General features: G+C 36.4%; 1 protein-coding gene across 1 annotated transcript in view; it reads left to right on the top strand.

Annotated features, from left to right (window-relative positions):
- prkg1 (protein kinase cGMP-dependent 1) overlaps positions 1-22,397 on the top strand; it is a 142,880-nt gene that overhangs the window by 5,930 nt on the left and 114,553 nt on the right. The window contains exon 2 of the mRNA XM_016513239.1: positions 2,797-2,963. Coding sequence (XP_016368725.1) covers positions 2,797-2,963 — 167 coding nt within the window. The remainder of the gene's footprint in view (positions 1-2,796; positions 2,964-22,397) is intronic.

Here is a 22,397-nt window from a genome sequence, read left to right as displayed (position 1 = left end):
ATAAATAAAGGCTGTAATAATTTTGAACTCATGGCTAGTGAAATATGAAAAGAGGACCTTCAGGAAAAACACTGACTTTGAAGTTGCCTAGTTTTTAATGCTTAAAAAAAAAAAAACGCTTTAATAAGTAAAGACAAAAAGTAAGGACATATTTGCAAAACTTTATAAAAGAGGTGCATTAGTGCCACAATTTTTTACACTTTTTGGTGTAATCAACATAGAGATTTTTTACTAAACAGTTGTCTTAAGACCCGTCCACACCATGAACGATAACTATAATGATAACTACATTAGCGTCTATACCAGCGGATGATATTGTCTGTTTATTCTAAGCGCACGCTCGTCTGCCGCTTTTAATTCTCAAGCTTGTTATAGCAGGATTGATTCTGATTGGGTGTCATTGTTTTTATCGTTCATCAGCTGGAAAAAATTGTTCAGAAAGTGATTCCAACAATATTGTTTCCCTGTGCCTTTATCGTTATAACTGTGGTATGGACTCTGCTATTATTTAATATTGAGAACGTTTAGAACCATATCTTTATCGTTATCTTTATAGTTATCGTCCTTGGTGTGAACAAGCCTTTAGTTATCTTTGAATATTCATCTGAGTTAGTGATAATGTAATATCATAATTTGATATAAATTAACATGTTAATATTTTAGTGATCATCTCCCCAAATGTTACTTTTTTCCCCAAGTAATGGTAGGTGCAGTACTTGTTTTGTCTCATATCTCAAGAATTAGTGAGTTATATTTAGTGAGAGGTCAGTTTCTTATACAAAAACGCCATTGTTAGTAGCGCTGGTGCCCACATGGATGATGAATCAGAAACTGTGCTGATAGTTAATGTCATTAGTCCAGGCAGATCTACAGATCGTGAGGTCTTATCATCCGCCCAATGATTAAATTTGTGTCAGCCCCATCAGATGCAAAAAAAAAAAAAAAAAGCCAAAATATTGTTAAATTTTGCATTCACTTTAATAAATAAAGTGCAGGCGTTAAGGAAACACATATTTTGATATCACATATTAGTCATTGTTTTTCTGGTGATATTAGCTAACATGACAGTTGACAGTAACTTGACAAAATTTGGAAAATTGCCTAAAAATCTCAAACAACTGATTTACATCATATTTTGAGTTAAGATGAATCAGAAACTGTGCTGATAGTTAATGTCATTAGTCCAGGCAGATCTACAGATCGTGAGGTCTTATCATCCGCCCATGGGACATTAGTACCCAGCAGGAGTGTGTGAGTGGTAGTAACGCAGTGTATCTGAGCAGTCATCTGTCCGCCCCATGTCCTCCTCGGGCTCCAGTACTCCAGTACTCGGGGTCCAGATGGTCCATTCTTGCCATCATCTCTGCCACGGTGCCATTTCTAATCAAAGGAGAAAAAAAGATCCAATATTTCCACAAGCAGATCTGCTTGTGCAATGATTGAATAATCAAATTTGTCCAGTGCATGATTAAGAAATAGATTTGTGGAATGGAACTTGGAATGCAATGGCACTAGCAAGGCCATCTGACAAGCATTTTTCCAATAAACTGTGGTGTTGTCAATGAAAATGACTCATCATGTAGAGCCAATATGCACTTCATATGAAGGAATTCATCAATTGATGTGGTGAGGTATTGATTGCATTCACAAACCCAGGAATGGGGGATTCTCTCTGATTATTTCAGCGGCTGACACTTTTCTGTGAGTAATCTTCACACGCTGTGGTGTTGAATGGAGGTGTCTAGTATTTCAAGAAAAAATGAGAGATCTGTGAGATTTCAGTTCTTTCGGAGGAACCCAGTAGCTTTGCTAATGGGTTTTCAAAAATTTCTTCATCTGTTTTTGTTTTATAAACAGTGATCTTTATCTACTTTTCAAGCAAATCTTAGAGACTGTGACCTAATGCGTCCTATTTATGTCTATATATAAATATATCCACACCTTTTTCAGTTGGCAGGATTTTTTAAAGTTATTAACAGAGCAATGGACGAATGAGAAAGGAAAGAGTGTGACATAGTTGATATTAAAAGCGCAGTAAGCTGAGAAAGAGATCCGAATCCGGTAACAACGTACTAGCTGTGTCCCAGTTCTGAGGCTGCATCCTTCGAAGGATGCAGACTTCAAAGGTCATGCCTTTGAAGGCCGCAAAGGTCAAATACACACATAAATGTGTCAAAATGCATGCTGTGGCAGGTATCCATGTAAACCCATTTAGTTATGTTTTAGTTGAATGTAAATAGTTGTGAGAAAGTAGGATGTGTGTCAGTATATTAGGTCTGTGAATTAGGTCTTAAAGTGACAGCAGACATAATAAATCTGCTACTGCCTGTACCATTAATATTAATCAAACAACATAAGAAAAAAAAAGAAAATCACTCACTGCTTTTGACCAAATAATTTTTTGTAGATTTAATTAAAATCGCTGTATATTTATTTCATACAGTGTTGCATTTTTCATCGATCTATTACCTTAAAAATTTAAAGCACTGTTTACTTCATTTGTATCTTTGTTCTATTTTATTTATTTGATACATTGCTTCTCATTTGTTCTTTGTTTTGACTGTTTACTTGTCTTGAATAAGCTTGAGCACTTTTTACTTGCGTGTTAGTTGTAGGGCTTACTAGATTTTTATCAAAGCTTGCAAAATAGTCTTAAAAATCAACATGAAAAAAAAATCATGATAAGATGTGGATCGTGATCCTTCCTGACAAAATCGTGATATGAGATTTTTGCCATATCGTCCACCCCTATTTTTAAATTAAGCAGTTTTTTCATTTAGTCCTTGTTATCCACAGGTCTAAAGAACTAATCAAAGAGGCCATTCTTGACAATGACTTCATGAAGAACTTGGAGCTGTCTCAGATTCAGGAGATTGTGGACTGCATGTACCCTGTGGAGTATGATAAAGATAGTTGTATCATCAAAGAAGGCGATGTGGGCTCCCTGGTCTATGTCATGGAAGGTAGGTCATGTCAAAGTATTCTTGCTGTTTACTTTACTGTGTTTTACAGCTGTAACAGATGATATACAGATAGGCCAGTAAACCACAAGAGGCTGTGCATTACAGTGATTTTACCTCGGGTATGGGGTGTTCTTTGGAAAAACCTCTTAACTGTGTAACACACGATGGTGTATTGCTTTACTTTGGATACTGAACATTTTATGGCCATAAATAATTTGTATAAGACACGAAACTGCATTTTTATAATTTATTTATTTTATTAAAGGGGTCATAGGATGCCCATTTTCCACAAGTTGATATGATTCTTTAGGGTCTTAATGAAAAATCTGTAACATAGTTTCGTTAAAATTTCTCAATGGTAGTGTAAAAAACACCTTTTTTACCCTGTCAAAAACAGCTCTTTTCAGAGCACGCAGTTTTGTAGCATTTTCCTTTAAATGTTAATGAGCTCTGCTGACCGCTCTCCTAGAAACTGTTTACTTTAGCTGCATTCATCGTCAAAACTTGCTAATTAGCACATTATTAGGAAAGGCGATTTGCAAAGGTTCGTTAAAAAAACCTTACACTCACTTCTTCTGTTGGTTGAAGCTGGATCACGAATGATTCGCGCAAACATAGACGCATTTATGTAGATCGAGGGGCGCATTCCCTTCAAAAACAAACATAATCCACTGCGTCTTATAAAAGTGCATGTAGCGTTATATGACCCCTTTAAAATACATGCTCCCATTTAGCATTATTTACATGATTTATTTACCAGTATATTGAGTGAATTCAGTTAAAGGCCCAATTTACCTTATTTTGCCCTATGTAAAAAAAAAAAAAAAGGTTCCAAAAGTTTTTCTTTTTTTTTTGCAGTGATACCACAGAAGAACTATTTTGGGTTCCCAAAATAACCTTTCTGTGAACGGTTTTTAAAAGTGTCAAGAACATTTTAATAATCTAAAGGACCTTTTTCCACTATAAATAACTTTTTGTCCAATGGAAAAGTTTCATGAATGTTGAAGGTTCTTCGTGGAACCATCAATGCCAGTAAAGAACCTTTACTTTTAAGAGTGTATGAGATCAGCTAGTTGGTAACACTTCATAATAAGGTCTGAAGTTCTGGAGGAAAAACCTTCTGATACTAAAATTTCTAGATGATAAAGCAGTTTATAGCTACAGTTTGGGGTTTAGTTTCTGCTCTGTGTAGATATTAATTACCACTTGGATGTAAATGTAAATGCCCCCCTCGTTATGTAAATTAAATTTTATGATGATACAATTTGTAATAGTTCTCACAGGCCTACTTCAGTTTTTACAATTTGTTAAATTGATGACTCTTATGAAAGGAAATGCTTCATGTAGTAACTCACAAATCACTTTATTTTCAGTAGAGAGCAGCAGTGTAAACCCCGGCACAGGTTCACACACCAATCGAGAGTCTGTTCAGTTATACATTTTGGTTGTCACTCTAGTTTACAACCAATCAACATGAGAAAAAAACACATTTAGCTCTCGAAAATAGGGCTGATGCTGTTTGAACGTTGGCTTAGAACTGAACTTGAGGAGTAATAACCGTAGCCTTATTTAATGCACTTCCAATTTAGCTGTTCATCTCCAGGTGGCCGGTTTGAATGGTGAGTTTTATGGTCACCTTGGATCTATTCACAGACATAACATAGATCTCTTTCTTCTTTTAACATGTTTTATTTCCGTGTGGTCTGCTGCAGGTTCTGTTGCAGTGATGTAAAATCTCCTGTTTTGTTGACCATAAACAAAAGTCCTTTTAGACGTATTCACATCTTATTTAAGCCATCGGCTGTCCACGTATTTGGTTCAGACACCACAGGGCTTTTCTGAATGCACAGCCCCCCTCGGTGCTACAGCGGTCTCTGGAAGCATTTAAAAGTTCACTTATAGCCAGTCTGAAAATGTAGTCTGAAGTTTATTGTGAAGTGCACCTTGTTCAAAAAACAAAAACAAAAACTTTTTTTGGTGTCGCTCTTGCTGAATTGGTCTCTAGTTGCCCTTTAAAAATATAAACTGTTAATAAGATGGTTTCTAGTCTTAAAGATCTTCTAGTCTTGAGCTGAATTCAGAGTGTCTGCATGGAACGTTTCCATGGATTTTAAAGGTTCTTCATGGAACCATAGATGCCAATAAAGAACCTTTATTTTTAAGAGTGTAAAACAAATCAAACTAATTTTAGAAGTGTAGCTAAATAGGTGGGAGCACAGAGTTTGCTTTAATGCTAGGGTCATTGGATGTGTTGCAAGAGAAAGATTGCTTCCAAAATGTTTCAGACACATTTAAAATTCATCATTCTGCGCTGTAGGGTTTTGGTATTTACAAAAAACAGAAGTGCTTGAGTTGAAATATCGCATGAATGGCTTTGAATAGGCATTCAAGTGAGAGCCACTCACTGTGGTGTTTTTTCACAGCACTGCACCCATGAACCATTTTTGCCTCTCCAAACTAACCCCTGCCAGTCACAACAGGAGGCATGCTCTTTACCGCCAAACCTTTCAGTCTGCTCCCAGTAATGTACACTTGGTAGGCGGCTCACCTCCTCCTGGTGTATTGTTGTAGCTGTAGAATATGTCGGTAGTTGCCTCTAGCCACTTGAGATGCTAATTTCCTCTAATTTATTGCCTTGCCCTTGTGTCCACCCTCTCATTTGATTCCAAACCTCCTAAGACTGACTGTGGTCCTCTTCATGAATGTATTTAGTAAGCATTTTTGGCAATTATGTGTACGCCCTAATGTGAACTTGAATGTGTAATATTAAATGTCAAAATAGTTCACCCAAGAATGAAAATTGGCTGAAAATTAAATCACTCTCAGACCTTCCATAATGTAGATGAATTTGTTTCTCCATCAGAACAGATTTGGCGAACACAGAATGAGAGTCCAAACAGCTGATACAAACATCACAATAATCCACACCAATCCAGTCCATCAGTTAATATCTTGTGAAGCAAAAAGCTGCATGTTTGTAAGAAACAAATTCATCATTTAGATGCTTTTAATTTCAAACCATTGCTTATGGCTAAAATACGAGTCCTCTATACATAAAATTGCTTATTCCAGTGGAAAAAGTCGTCTTGTCTGAATCAGGAAATTTTCAGTTTACAATGCAAAACCAGTCCATAACAGTTCTAAACAAATGTGTAGGTGATTTTGATGTGAGAGGACAACAGGGGATGGACTTTTTCACTGGAGGGAGCGTTATTATGGATTATGGACTCTTGTTCTGGCTAGAAGTAATGGTTTGAAATTAAAATGCCTTGATTAATTTGTTTCTTACAAACACAGTTTTTCGCTTCACAAGATGTAACTGCTTGACTGGAGTCATGTGAATTACTTGTGGATTATTGTGATGTTTTTATGTTATTGTGATGTTTTATTATGTTTTTATTTAGTGTGCTGTTTGGACTCTCATTCTGACGGCACCCATTCACTGCAGAGGATCCATTGGTGAACAAGTGATGTAATGCTAAATTTCCCCAAATCTAATTTGATGAAAAAAAAACAACAACTTTCCATCTCTTAATTTGTATTAATATGCTGAATTAACTTCAGACAGACCCCTTTGGTGCACAGCAGTCCAAATTTAAGCAATTAAATATTTGAAGCAACAGGTCACCCAATTTGCTGGGAGGCAACTGAAGGAATTAGAGGTTAGGAACATATTAATCTGACAGCTGTTAATGAAAAACACTTACAGATTCCTTGTGCTCAGCTACAATTCTAAGATATAGAAGCAGAATTTATCTATTGTCTGACAGAAGTTACTTGATAATTAGTAGGCATGTACATTTTCCTGGTGTCGATATGGATTTGATATGCATCCAGACAGAAAAATATATTTACAATTTATTAATTGTACTCTGGTAGAAAAATGGCTTTGAAATATCTATATTTTTTTTACTCAGAAAATGCTAGTAAATTTCACAAATAATAACAAAGAAATGGCAAGTATCACATTGAATTAAACATGAAATTTAGAAATGGAAAGACTGAAGTAGTATTTTCTTGTAAAACATCCTCCAGTAATCTTTGTTTTATTTGTGTTATTTATTGGGTCATGTAAGAAATGTGAATACTTAAAATGCTTATAAAGAAATAAATACAGTTATTTCATTTAAGGCTAAACAGAACATTATGGGAGTATCTTTTCTTAAAGTTTTGTACCAAGTAACTTTGAAACCCTGATTTGATAAAATTATTTTATTTTTGTTAGATCCACTACTAATAGTGGCTTTGACACAGGTCTCAGATTGTTGCAGACTTTCCCAGCCAATCAGTGGTGAACAATGAGCGAATCAATAACAATGTTAGTAAACTGACAACAAAATCACACCCACATTGTTTTAGAAGAAGGAGAAGGCTTATTTTCGGGCCGTCATTTGCGATTTCATGCGTCACATGCTAAAGCTTTATTAGAATTCACTGAAGTCGAGCCAATGATGAGTAGTGCTGGATTATAAAACATGTTTCAGGATGACCATCAGTGACATGAAATAATGACAACATTTTTCACAAGACTTCCTTTCCTGCTTACGTATGAGGAGTTGGCAAGAGACCCACTACATTTACAACACGCAAGTAAGCGTGATCCAAGCAGGAAAAGCCTCCCCCTTATGCCCTCTGAAGACGGCAGAAGTGATGATGAAACCGAGCTATACTTAGCCATGTGAGATCTGAACACTGAGAGCATGACTTGTCACATTTACTTTGGGAAAGACGCAGATGCAGCGGATCTCTGCTCTAGAAAACAGCAAGTAACAGTTTCTCCAGTCTTCTGCCAAACTGCCACAAACTGTCCCTGCATGCCGATGGTTGCATAGCAACCCCATTAATGCTCACCCGGGGTAGTTTATTTACATTCGCATTAATATACTGTGCCCCACAAACCCAGCATGGGATATTGCGTAAGATTGTCTGAAGTTTCAATCATGTGGAGCACAATATGTGTGAACTATGGTGAGAAAACCTGTTAGTCATCCGGAGATCTGACTGTTTAAGTGACGGATCCAATTCCAGGTAATGAGTTTTAAATGTGAAAATGCATAAAGTGGCTCATTTATTTTTTTTGTCTCTAATTGGTTTGTACAATTCTTACGTAAATTGGTGCATGACATGGCAATAGTTCACCCAAAAATGGAAATTCTGTCATTATCGATTCACCTTCATGTTGTTTCAAACTACTCCTGCTGGTCTTTTCTCCATGGAATGCTATAAAAAAATAATTTTAGTGAATAATAATAATTCCTGACTTTAATTTCAGTCTGGTTCACACACAAACATCATATGGCTTTAAAGACTTGGAATATAGTTCACACGTAGAATGATAATTATTGGCTTTATTTCTATATTATCTAAGGATTCTTGGAGAAAAAATGAGCCTTTGGGTTAGGAACAAGATTAGGCTGATTAGGCTGAATAATGACAGCATTTTCATTTTTGGCTGAACCTTTTCTTTAAAGGGGTCATGAACTGCTTTTTGTTATTATTTTATAATGTTCTCTGAGGTTCACTTATAATGTTAGTGTGATTTTACATAAAAAAACCCATCATAATTTATAAATAATAGGCTATTTTTATCCTGTTTTTGAGCCTCTCTGCAAAACGGTCTGTTTTTATTGGCCGGGCGCATTCAAGACTCACAAGTAAACGCCCACTGCTGTGATTGGCTAACAGTTTCGCTTATTAAAATAACAAATGGACACTGCTGTGACATACACTGAAAACAACATGGGTCATTTGGGTTAAAAACTTATAAATACTCCGTATATATCAAAGCAATAGTGCAATAGTGGTAAAAACACGTTTACTCACACTTATGTGTTGCGACATTACTGTTGGATCCGCTCTACCCTTACGAAAAATAAGTTTATTCAAGTGTGTAATAATGACTGTCAAGCTTTGGGGTGTTGATCGACTTGTATACTTACTACATAAAGTATACTTAAAAATATACTTGAACTTTACTTAAGTATAATAAATAAAATAAACTTGAAGTATACTACTTTTTGGTAAGGGTAGTCAGACTCAGCGCTGCATCATCGTTTACTTTCAGTCTCTCTGAAAAGCCTGCATACTGTCTTGTTTAAAAATGAATCCGTAGTAAAGTAAAGCAAACAAGCTAACAGTGTTTCACTGATGCGATCTAGAGCTCTTTGCTGATTTTACCCCGTGTTTACACCGGACGCGAGATTCTGTCTACACTGGATGCGGCATGGATTGACACAACAAATCCCCGACAGTAAACTGCTGTCCCGCTCTATTTCTGACATACTCAAAACATTTGCGCCGCTTCTGACCTGAAAGAGAAATCGATTCGCGACATGATGCAACAGCACTCGCGTCTGATCTAAATATGTTAAGTTCACAAGGAAGGCAATTCAAAGACTATTTTTCACAACTTACACTACACAGTGTCTTGTAATCTTGTAATGTCATCTGTATGGTTCTGTTGATGGAGTAATCCTGTGTTCGCGTCCCCCTAGTATTGAAGAAAAAAGCAATTCAGGTTTGGAACGACATGAAATGCTGCCAGAATTTTCATTTTTAGGTGGACTATCCCTTTAAAGGAGTAGCTCACCCAAAAATGAAAATGTGCTGAAAATGTACTCACCCTCAGGTCTTCCAAGATGTAGATGAGTTTGTTTCTTCATCAAAACAGATTTGGAGAAATTGAGCACAGCATCACTTGCTCACCATTGGATCCTCTGCAGTGAATGGGTGCCGTCAGAATGAGAGTCCAAACAGCTGATAAAAACATCCCAATAATCCACAAGTAAGCCACATGACTTTGTAAAAAACAAATCTGCCATTAAGGCATTTTATCTTTAAACCATTGCTTCTGTCCAAAATACAAGTCCGTAATCCATAATAACGCTTCCTCCTGTACAGTGTTAATTTTGACAGCAAATTTAGATTTAGTCTTAGTCATAGTCTTTTGACTAAAATGCCATTTAGTTTTAGTCATATTTTAGTCATCTGAATTGTTTTAGTTTTAGTCGACTAAATACTATAAGATTTTGTTCTACTAAATCTACTAAATGGGTTTAGTTAAAGTGTAATGTATTTATTCAGCATTTCTCAAAAATGTCCAAAGGTTTTTTATTAAAGTTTTATCATGCAATATAGAGACAGATTTAACTGCTGTGAAACACAACATGCCTTTATATTAAGATTAAATAAAACCACTTCTCATAAAGAAACCAGAACATGGTCCTCTGTTCAATTAAATACCAATGGTTATATAATATGCATTGTTTATAACAACTTGCTTACCACATTCTTAATTCTTTCAAGCAGACATATTCATTTATATAAATACATTTCAATTAATCCTTATTAGGGTTACTAAAGTCATTAATTAAAGAGCAGTGAGTGATTCTCTCTCTCTCTCTTGCTTGATTAACATTAATGATACATACTGCAGCAACTAAATTAGGCTGCTGTCCCTTTAAAACCGAATGCACGGCTATAATATACTAATACACATCCAATATTCTCCCAACTTTTTACATTCACTTAAGACGTATCCAAGTGTATTTATGTGAATATTCATCAAAACGGACAACTTGACATCATATTGTGTGTATTTCTCCGTTCATGTGCGATAAGGCACGGAAGATAACTGAATTCAGTACTCACGCGCTGTCTGAGAGGAGCTTTTCTGTGTGAGTGCTTCGAGTGTGTGCGCTCAGAAAACCGAATCAAATTGAGTTCTCTTTTGCATTGTCACGCTTCTCAAATTTATCCATATGTGTGCTTTTCTCTTACTCCCAGTGAAAAAATGTTGTTGACTTACTGCTCCAGTAAAAAAAAAAAAAAGTTGTCTTCTTACATCAAAATCCAAAGGCATATTTGTTTAGAACTGTTTTGGACTGTTTGTAAACGGTGTTGATCTGTGCATATTTTTCTCCCGATTCAGACCACAACACTTTTCACTGAAGAAAACAAAATTATGGTTGGAGCATTTTAACCGTTTCTTATAAACATGCAGCTTTTTGCTTCAAAAAAGATGTTAATTGATGGACTGGAGTGGTGTGGGTTACTTGTGGATTATTGTGATGTTTTTATCAGCTGTTTGGACTCTCATTCTGACGGCACCCATTCACTGCAGAGCAAGAAACAAACTTATCTACATTTTGGATGGCCTAAGGGTGAGTACATTTTCAGCAAATTTTCTTTTTTTAGGGAACTACTCCTTTAAACCCCTGAGCTTTCATCTCATTCTAACTAACTGAAGGAAGACTTATTTTTTCAATGAATACTATTTTTTTCTCTTTTCCTTTTTGTGCCATGATTCCAATGTAAATATGTTTATTGCATGATTGAACAGTCTCATTCAAAGTGTTGCTTGTGCAAATCTACCACCCATTTACATACATAAATTACAATATGTGTTTTCAGTTCTTGTTGTCCGGTCTCGTCTATGTTACTTTAGTGTTGTGTCTATACTACTCTGTGTCTTTGATTACCCGTGTGTTTGATTAAGGACTTTTGGAACCTTTATTTTCTTCCTCATGCATTTGTATTCAGCTACTTACTGACATGAGTAAATAACAATAGTATTGAATAAATAAATCAGTCAGTGATTACACTGGATTCAGTGCCAGTGTAAATTTTAAGAAACTCTCTCAGAAATTGTTCTGTTTACGTTTTCATGAATGAGGCCCAAAGATCAGTGTACACTGCTCTCATACTATTGAATTATTCAATCAGTCAGCCTATAACACGTTGATGATGAGCAGGAAACAGAACCTGGGGTGCTGCAGCAAAACAATTAATACACTTCCAAAACAGAGGAATTAGTTTTGAGAGACGTCTGGGGTGAAGACTGTTATATAGATCCAGTTTGATGAAGTGATGCTTTTATAATGTGCTCTATGTGATAACATTTTGTAATATTTCAAACCAAAGTGGGTGGTGTTTGGCATTTGGTGCGAGTTGCTGTGTGGGAGTTCGATATTGCAGACTGGACTTTAGATCACGGTTCTAGATCCAACCTCAGCATTTCATGCTTGCGTTTACTCATAATTGGTCAGGCCAATGTGTGAGACCTCCCAAGGGCCGGCGCTACCTATAGGCAGAGCAGGCGGTTGCCTAGGGCCTCGGGCTTTGAGGTGGGGCCTCCATAACGGTAACATCCCCTATACGTTAGTCCATCAGTCAAGACGGGCAGCAAAATACTAGCCTCTTTGTTCATTGGACGTAGTTGAATTGTCACTCACCTATTTTAAACCAATTGTTGTCGTTTCAAAGCGGGTCCCGCCTTCTGAATGTTTGCTGTAATGAACATATCCTTCAGGTGCTGAAGCAAAAGGCTAAATAGGCACGCAAAGAAGTATAGCTCCTAATGCAGGTGTGTGAGTTGTCGTCATCTATTTTGCTTTGAATATGCACGTACAATGAATGACATCGCGTCAGGAGCATAGAAGTTTGTATTCAAAGTCAAAAAGCAAACACACTAGAGCATTTTTTTTAATGTTTCATAAATATAAATAGGCTAAATAAAAAGTACCTCTGTGTGTAATTCTGCTGATTACATTACTGCTCTAACATAACACTTAATTTCAGTTTCAATTAACTAGAAATGCCTCTTTCACTTCCAGTTGTTTTGTGTAAATAGTGCATAAATAAGGTAGCTATGCAATACATTAGGGGTGTGCCATATCATACTGTCCACGATAATACCGATATACATTTTTACATGGTAAAAAAGTGTCATACCACGATATCAATGATATAGCGACGCAATGACGTATGGCGCATTTACGTTCCCTTGCGCGCACAACAACAACACCACAAACCCAATAGGTGTGTTCAACTTGAAGCTGCCCTGCGCAGACTGATCGGTGTATGACCTCAAAGTATCACGACAGCGGTTCTAGAGCATATTCGAGCGCACACTTTTACCGTCAAAAATAGGCGAGGCACCTATCTTTAGCGAAGCGGCGCGGAGAGCCGCTTCTGGGACGTGGCGCGACTGGTGTAAACACAAGCATTGACTAGAGTGGCCGCGTCGGAGCTGTAACGCGCCGCAGATGCGTGCAATAGGCTTGTTTGAGATGAGCAAAATCTGCGCAGAACCGATCACCGGTGATCACCGCGAGATGCATGCCGGTTAGAAAAGTGTCCGAGTTACGTCCGACTTGCTCTGATGTCATGCTGACGTGTGCCAAAAAACTCTCGCGGCGGCTGTGTCGGATTGTGCAGTCTGTTTGAGTGACTAAACGTGCGCACGTGAGATTCACTGAAGACAGCGTGTGTGCGTTAGATACAGTGAAGACAGCGCATTACTCTTCTAATTTTAATTTTTTTTAATGTAGAAAGTGTGTTCATTTGTGCAATGATAACCTACCAGCAATGTAACGGTGAATTTAATACATTAGTATGAGTAAATTACAATATAAATTTATTAGAATGAGTGCATTATTATTTATGGGTTTAAAAACAAGATGCAAACAATCAGAATATTGTACCTGGTGGGGAGTGCCCAATGTAAACATGAAACATATGCCATTACCTATATTGTACTGTGGTACAGTTTTGGAGTCCCTTCATAATGCAGAGGTCAACTGCCTGCTCTGCCAATAGTTAGAAATGGCACTATAGTAAGCAGTGTGAGGTGAAATTCAGTGCAGTCATGTACCGTGATACGTATCGTATCGTGGCCTCTGTATCGTGATACGTATCGTATCGTGACTTTGCTGGTGATACACACTGCTTTAGACAGACTTTAAATAAATAAATAAGAATATATACATTACCTTATTATATATATTATTTTAAGGTCAAAGTCTTCAGTAATGAAATGCACCGTAACACTGTTACTGCTTGAATAAGTTCAATGTGCTGTTTTGAAGTACGTTCATATACGCTTTCAAACATTTCCTCGTGTAGCGTGCCAGGGTTGCCAGGTTTTCACAACAAAACCCGCCCAATCGCTACTCAAAACTAGCCCAATCTCGTTTTGAGGGGGGGTCCACTGGTAAAAAAATCGCATTTCAGGGGGTAAAATACACGTTTTTTTGGAGGGGTTCCCCAAACCGCGGACTTGACAACACTGTAGCGTGCCAACTTGATGCTTCCTCTGAAGACTGCTTAGATGTGTTCGACTTGAAGCAGCGCTGCTTAGACGGTGTGTGTCATCAAAGTACTGCGAGAGCTAAGAGAGCGGATGTCTCGTTATGCTTTCTCTCACAGTACTTTGATGTCATACACCGATCGATCTTCAAGTCGAACACATCTCTTTACTCTCGCGTGTCACGTGACCGAGCGTAATCGCAGCCTCTGCGATTGAAAAATCACGTTTTTTCATATCGCGATATTACCCCAAATGCAATTAATTGTTCAGCCCTAATTTTAAACTGTAAAAATATTTCACAATATTATAGTTCTTTCTGTATTTCTGATCAAATAAATGCAGACTCAATGATTATAAGCTGTAATGAACATTTCTTCAAAAACATTCTCTCAAAAACATTAAAAATAGTAATGTGTCCAAACTTTTGACCAGTACTGTATAAGTAAATATATACACATTTTAAAATTAAATGTTGTATAAACAAAAAGGTTAGGAATCATATTTGTTTCAAATGCTTTTTATTGGGGGTGGGGGGCCTCCAACATGAATTTTGCCTAGGGTCTCCAAATGTCTAGAACTGGCCCTGGACCTCCCACTCGAGGATCAAGTGTCAAGTGGCACCACTAATGCGAAGGTTAAATCCAAAGACATGAACGTTTTGCAAGCAAATGAAGGGTAAATCTAGCCTGAAGCTCTGCTACGGGTAACACGCTAGAGGTCTCAGTGAGGGCAGACGGACTGGAACAGAAAGAATATTGCTTGTTTTAGTATTCAGAAAGATCTTTTTTGTGGATTATGTTCCTCATTGTGCTTGTAGAGAGAGATGATGCCAGTTTATTTCAGCCGTGAAATGGGTTTCTTTGAAACTTTTAAGAATTTATGCAATAATTTATTCAGATGATGTCCAGTTGTGAGACTGAAATGTTAAAGCACCAGTATTTTATGAAGGAAGATGTTTTTAGTGTAGGAAGAAAGACATTTTACGGCCACATTTTATATTAACCTTTTAAATGCAGCTAATTATAGTTGTATTATTCATACAAATGTCACAGTGGTCTCAAGCCTTTGATATAATTTAAACTTAATTTAATTAGTAACAGCAAGACTATCATCTAAATTTTAAAGTTAGATAAATGAATAATGTGACCTTATGATGTTATTTTTAATTTTTTTATTGTACTTTAGTGCAGAACATAAGGATATACTCATTAAATGAATAATGCAAATTTTATATTGTAATGTTGCTCTTATATTAAAATCAATCAGATTTATTATGTATTACATGTTGTTTTTGCATATTTTCAAGCTGTTTTTGCACTCCTTCATTTGTTATGAATTATCTCATCTTTTGGGTTGCAAGTTCCAAAATGAAAAGAGAAAACAGTCAAATGTCATTACAATCATTTGCAAATTGTTAAATTCATTTGGCCACCCAGAACAGGAGTCACAGTAGTTTTATTCCTTATGAGACGGGGCAAAGAGCAAATGTTCATCATAAAATCAATGATTTGCATCTCAATATCCTGAGCTTTTGTAATATTTATTGCATGAATAATTAATGTTAAACCATAACGTAGGCCTATGTTTGCGTTGCTTGCCAAAGTAGATGTGGGATGTACTCTTAAATGATAGATGGCTGTAATTTTCTTTGAAATAAAGTAGCTATAATCACAGTAATCATTGCAAGTATGTGTGAGCTATACATCAAGTTTTAAAACTGTGTTCCAGGGGGCGCCGTAGAGCCCCTGTGCCACGCCCGGGTCCCAGTCTCTGCGGCGTCCTAATGACCGCAGGTTCCAACGTGTGTGCCAATTTTCAAGAGTTTTTGAGCATGTTAAGGCCCCCAAAAAGCCCTGGATAGTCGAAGAAAAAAAATAAATAAATAAATAAAAATAATCCTTAGGAAATCAATAGGCCCCTGCGCCTTAGTGGCTTGGGCCCTAATAATCCTTAGGGGATCAATAGGGCCCTGCGCCTTTCTGGCTTGGACCCTAATTAGTCACACAAAAAGCAACATCCTGCATCTGGAGATAATTGTATTTAATGCAGAATTTTGAAACATTTCTGAATATTTTTTTAAGCTCATGTGGAAACCACTTTTGGGTATCCTAATTATCATCATAATTTTTGTTATGTTGATGTAGAGCAGTGAAAGCTTAAAAGCACATTGTCCTCTTTGTGATTGTTTACTGTGTGTGCTAATTGAGTTTGTACCTCACATATTAGCCTGAACTCAACTCAGATAAAGGAAACCTGGCATGATTATGATTCATAAGTGCAATTTTCTGCTTTGGTGTTGTAAGTAATGGCAGTGAGTTTAGGTATAAGTCATTGTAGTAAAGCATAGTGTATCTGCTTCACTTGGTTCATTGGTTCTGAATACGTTGCTTATTCATTTGATCCGCACAAAATATCTTCAGTACAATGAATGCAGCTTTGGAAAGGTTGTCAACATAAAACCTTGTTTTTTTGAAAATGCAATGGTGTATTTTTATTAAAAACTATTTTACTATAGAATTCCAGATTTTAGGGCTACATGATTATGACAAAAATCATAAATCATAAATAACATTTATTTTTTGAGTGTAAACATTGATACAGCATACACACGGTGAAAAGATGTGATCACAAATAAAATGCTACACAACATTGGGAAAAAAACAAAACAATTTTAAACAATTTTCACTCAGAAATTGCTAGTAAATTTTACAATTACAAAGAAACAGCAAGTAGCACTTTGAATTAAATGTGAAATTGAAGTTGAAAGACTGAAATAGTATTTGATGCCTAAGTTGCTTTTTTGTTGAACTAACATCATTGTGGTATCAGTACTTAAGGTGCACATAGAAAAAAAATGCTTTATACTTATATACTTCAAATACTTATTTTATAGACTGGTTGTCATTACTGAAAGGCCAATGCATTCATGTGCTCAATGGGAATGTCTTTGATTGGTTACAATGCTCAACTTCTGTAAAGAAACCCATTTTTGATGCAACAAGACCAAATGGAGAGTTCTAATCATCACTTTTAATGATTTTTTAATCATGGCAGCTGTAATCTTAGTTATTTAATTGATTAATTGTTCAGCCCTGCCAGATTTCAAACCCAATGTAATTGGACAGCCATGAGACTGTGGCGCTAACCGTACGCCGCATGACACTACGGCAGCTTTTTCCCAGAGGCTGAGCTGCTTTAATTCACTGCCATGTTTGCCAGTCTGCAGATGACACATGTGATTTAGGGCTGCCGGCTGTCTGAAGGGCTGGGATCAGCTGTAGAGCAGCCAGGAGGTGCATAAACCCCGTTGGTGGATATCAGCTCTACACCTGGCATCACCTACAGCTACAGGTCATCGCTGGACCGGAACCAAACCACTGAGTCCAGCTGGAGCTGCTGTTGACAGACTCATTTGTGTGTTCCCTGCTTGAGATAATGAGCCAATACAGCGGATAGAACTACAGGTCATAGCCATTACCTTGGCTAATGTTGCTAGCAAGCTCTAGCTATGGTTTAAGCTTTTTGCATAATGTTGATTGTTGTTTTGTCTTCTATAAATTTGCATTACTTGAAGGCAATGACTGCAAGAACCAATTTTATTACACTTGTAAATGGTCTTGAAATGGAGGAGAAAAATATAACTGTAGTTCTTCTTAGGTGTGAAAAACTGAATGTCATGTGTCTTTAGCGTCACTATTAAGATGCTAAAGGTACCCCTAGGTGTTGCTGCATTGATGAACTAGGAATAATGAGAAAACTTTGAGTAAATACAAAGACACAAAGGACATTTTAGGAATTTTTGCATCATTAAATTATGTATTGGGGTACATTTTTGTTATTATTACATATATATGAGAAAACTTTGAGTAAATACAAAGACACAAAGGACATTTTAGGAATTTTTGCATCATTAAATTATGTATTGGGGTAATTCTTTCCGTACCCACTGTATATGTTAGGGTATGATTTGCAATTTAAACAGCAACAATTTTATGTACATTACACTATTTAAACATTTTGGAGCACTGAACCCAACCCCTACATCCAAACCTATCCATTCTCAGTATAAAACACTGTCTATAACAGGCAAATGCAACTACAGTCAAATTCATTTAAAGAATAAATAAATAAAAATAGCTTTGCTTGTGAAATGCTATTGGCTCTCATGTGTCAGGTAACTGACTGAGTTATGCTAAATTTTGGATTTATCTTTTGAATGAGATAGCACTGACTTAACGGAGTGGGATAATTTTCAGTTTCACTCTGTTTCTTAGATTAAGAAAAATCACATGGCTAGACTTGGAATGCAGCACAAGTTACTGTTTTTTGGTCAGTTTTTGCAATGACAGTACTTTTATCTGCCTGTTACTTATTTTTTACAAAATGGTTGGTTTTAGAGTAGGGGTGGAGCTAAGTGCTCATAAATATCTGTAAAATATAAATGTACACATAAATAAAATAAATTTTTACTTTTACAAATGCATGCAAAGATTAAAATGTCTTGATATGATGCATAAGGCAATTTGTTGAATTTAATGGATTTCCTAGTTTGTCAATGTAACAAAGCCTTAGGGGTACCTTTAGTGTATAATAGTGATGCGCAAGGCACTGGACCATGCTTCAGTTTTTTGAGAATGGGTTGTGTTTTAGGTTGTTTTCACACTTCGTTTGATTGCTTTAACTGCAGGTCTGATGTATTGGGGTACATTTTTGTTATTATTACATATATGTTAGGGTATGATTTGCAATTTAAACAGCAACAATTTTATGTACATTACACTATTTAAACATTTTGGAGCACTGAACCCAACCCCTACATCCAAACCTATCCATTCTCAGTATAAAACACTGTCTATAACAGGCAAATGCAACTACAGTCAAATTCATTTAAAGAATAAATAAATAAAAATAGCTTTGCTTGTGAAATGCTATTGGCTCTCATGTGTCAGGTAACTGACTGAGTTATGCTAAATTTTGGATTTATCTTTTGAATGAGATAGCACTGACTTAACGGAGTGGGATAATTTTCAGTTTCACTCTGTTTCTTAGATTAAGAAAAATCACATGGCTAGACTTGGAATGCAGCACTACTTACTGTTTTTTGGTCAGTTTTTGCAATGACAGTACTTTTATCTGCCTGTTACTTATTTTTTACAAAATGGTTGGTTTTAGAGTAGGGGTGGAGCTAAGTGCTCATAAATATCTGTAAAATATAAATGTACACATATAAATAAAATTAATTTTTACTTTTACAAATGCATGCAAAGATTAAAATGTCTTGATATGATGCATAAGGCAATTTATTGAATCTAATGGATTTCCTAGTTTGTCAATGTAACAAAGCCTTAGGGGTACCTTTAGTGTATAATAGTGATGCGCAAGGCACTGGACCATGCTTCAGTTTTTTGAGAATGGGTTGTGTTTTAGGTTGTTTTCACACTTCGTTTGATTGCTTTAACTGCAGGTCTGTTTTCACATTTCAAATCACAGTATGAGCAATGATGTGGATGCTAGGTGCATCTGTGTGATAATACAAGAGAAGACACAAGTTTCAAAGTACTTCTTGAAGAACTGGTCCCTTTGGCACTTGCGTTTGTCTGCTTCAAATGCAATGCAGGAGATGCAGAGAGATGCTCTCCAAAGGCAATTTATTCAGAGGCAAGCATTTTCGAGAAATGCATTATTCTGTAATTAGTGTGACTGGGTGCGTGGCTAGATGCAAATAATACATATGCAAAAGTGGTTCACTCACGTGAGTCAAGATGCCTGTTTTGAAGCAGACTTGGATGGTGCGCACCCAAATTCAAAAACCGCTTTCACACCACTCAAATGAACCGAACTCTGATGTCAAAATTGGGTTCGCACCAAAAGCTCCTCCAAACAGCCTTGTTTTTTATCTTTAAAGAGCCAGTGCAGTGTGGTATTTTAATGTCAACTGGTCATCCAGAAAAAAAACCCCAGACTGGGTATTGATGCCTGTGTGACATTCAAACTAGAGAAAGGCTGTGTGAGAGACGTCTTGTAGGAAGAGGAGCTCAGTTTTGTAAAAACTGACCCTTAGTTCACTTGCACATTCAGTTAAAATGATCTAATCTAATTTAATACTGGCCAAGATTGGAGATAGAGAGGAGGATACGAGATGTGGAATTGGGTATGGCATTGGAGGGAAAGGCATGTGTTTTACTTAAGGAATATAGCAGATGTGATTTTGTAGATAGGGAAAAAAACAGTAGTATGAGGACATAACTCTGGGGTACTTCTGTAATGAGGAAGCTTATACATTACATGCAAAATACAGTCAAGGAAAGCACAAATTCAGGGAGAAAGATATGTATACTACCGTTCAAAAGTTTGGCATCAGTGATATGCTTTTTTGTCCCTTTTCTTTCTTTCTTTCTTTTTAAGAAATTGATACTTTTATTAAGCAAGGATGCATTAAATGGATCAAAAATTATATAAAGACATTCATAATGTTACTAAAGATTTTAGTTACAGTTATTTTAAAATTGTATAAATATTTCACAATATTCCTATGTTTGTGTGTTTTGGTCAAGTAATTGAATAACTTAAGAATCTTTCAAAAATAAACAAAATTTACTGACCATAAACTTTTGAACAATAGTGTAAGTCAGCAGAGGATCACAACAATAAATTACTATAGTTATAATAGTTTGATGACAAAGTCCTTTATAATTAGTCAGTATTGTATTTTATTTTAATATATCACATTACTGAATTTTAATGAATTTTATGATAATGTGCAAACTGATGAAAATGTAAAAAAAAAAAAAAATCAACAAACCTTTTTTTGCAGTAATTTTGTTGACAAGGTTAATATTGTGCAATGTTTTATGCACATGACTGTGTATACATCTAATTTATAGGTACTATAAACTGAGAAGTTCAAGTATAATCTGTATCCTAATGTCTTTATTTGAATTTATTGTGAAGGTTTTTGAATAGGGTCTACTGAAGTTCACAGCTTCAGAGTCACTTGATCCTGAATGTTTCTTTTTGATTTTGTACGAGAATTTCTTCCATTCCATTTGTGTTTTGCATCTCCTACAACAAACTTTTCCTTATCAGTTTTAATACAGCAGAGTCTAAAATCAAATATGAACTGAGAATATATTGTTGCCTTTTTATTATACAGTTCCACTTAAAACCTGACATCCTTTAAAGATGGTCAGTACTTTAACAAAACATGCATGAAATAACCTTTTTTTTTGTCAGAGGTGAAGTTTATTTGAACAGGAGTATTATTCCAGCTGAGCTGTATCTTTTATAGTGATAATTCCCTTATCATGTCCAATCATGCCCATGTCCTGCCCTAGATGTAAAGCCTTTTTTATCAGCATGGCTTTTTTTTCACAAGTTCATGCCTCCTCTATTCTACTGTAAGCAATGTCGACTAACACCCTAGTGGTAAAAGCATTGGGAACATGTATGTTGAGAGCTACATATGGTGTGTTAAGAAAATAATAGTAAGCAGAAAAGAGATGCTGCCCTTTAGTTCTTGTCTCATGTGGGATGCTCTCGAGAGGGGAGTGGGTTCAGGGTGAGATGAAAAAAACAGGTTTGAGTACACACTAAAAGTACGAGTGGCCGTTCCATTGATCAGCACCACTTTTCCTCAAGTTCCTCCAACACTGAGGCACTTTAACGTGTGAGCGCTGCAACGGGACTTCTACACAAAATCATCAGAGGTGCCACAGGGCACACCGAATGTCTGAAATTATCACGCTTTCTCAGGAGATACGTGGCCTGTGCGATAAAGCTTGACTGCTTGACTCTTCAGGGCCATGAATGTTGGGTCGATCCATATGGAATCTCCATCCGCAGATCTTCCACATGTCATTCATAAATTCCAGTGTGTCCCTTGCCCATTGCTTGTTTGCTTCATAGGTTACCAATAAAAGCTCTGTTTTTGTGTTTAATGTACAACATGGGCATTCAGTTCATGTAAGCTGTGAATGCTCTGCATTAGGGTTGTGCCGATAGATGGTACTATCGTGTATCGACGATAATCAGAGATATCGCCTATGGCTGATGCCTTTGAAGATAGCAAGACGATTATTATTATGATTATTATTATTATTATCAGGCTAGTAATACTATCTAAATAATATGAGGGCTTATTTGTTCCATCATATTTTTTTCCGTGTTTTTACAGTGTTCTGCGTTATAACCAATCACACACAATTCTGTTCAGTTTATGAATGCAGCGGCCAATCAGAGCCGTTCAGATGAGTCATCGCTGAAACACCGGAGTTTTGTTTTTCAGTGCGCGCGCACTGACTGAATTCTGCTCTCTCGCAAATTCTCTCATCATAAACAACAAAGTG

This window comes from Sinocyclocheilus rhinocerous, unplaced genomic scaffold (assembly GCF_001515625.1).
Source record: "Sinocyclocheilus rhinocerous isolate Xijiao unplaced genomic scaffold, SAMN03320098_v1.1 scaffold24, whole genome shotgun sequence".
Classification (NCBI taxonomy): Eukaryota; Metazoa; Chordata; class Actinopteri; order Cypriniformes; family Cyprinidae; genus Sinocyclocheilus; species Sinocyclocheilus rhinocerous.
This window is presented reverse-complemented; position numbering and strand designations above follow the sequence as displayed.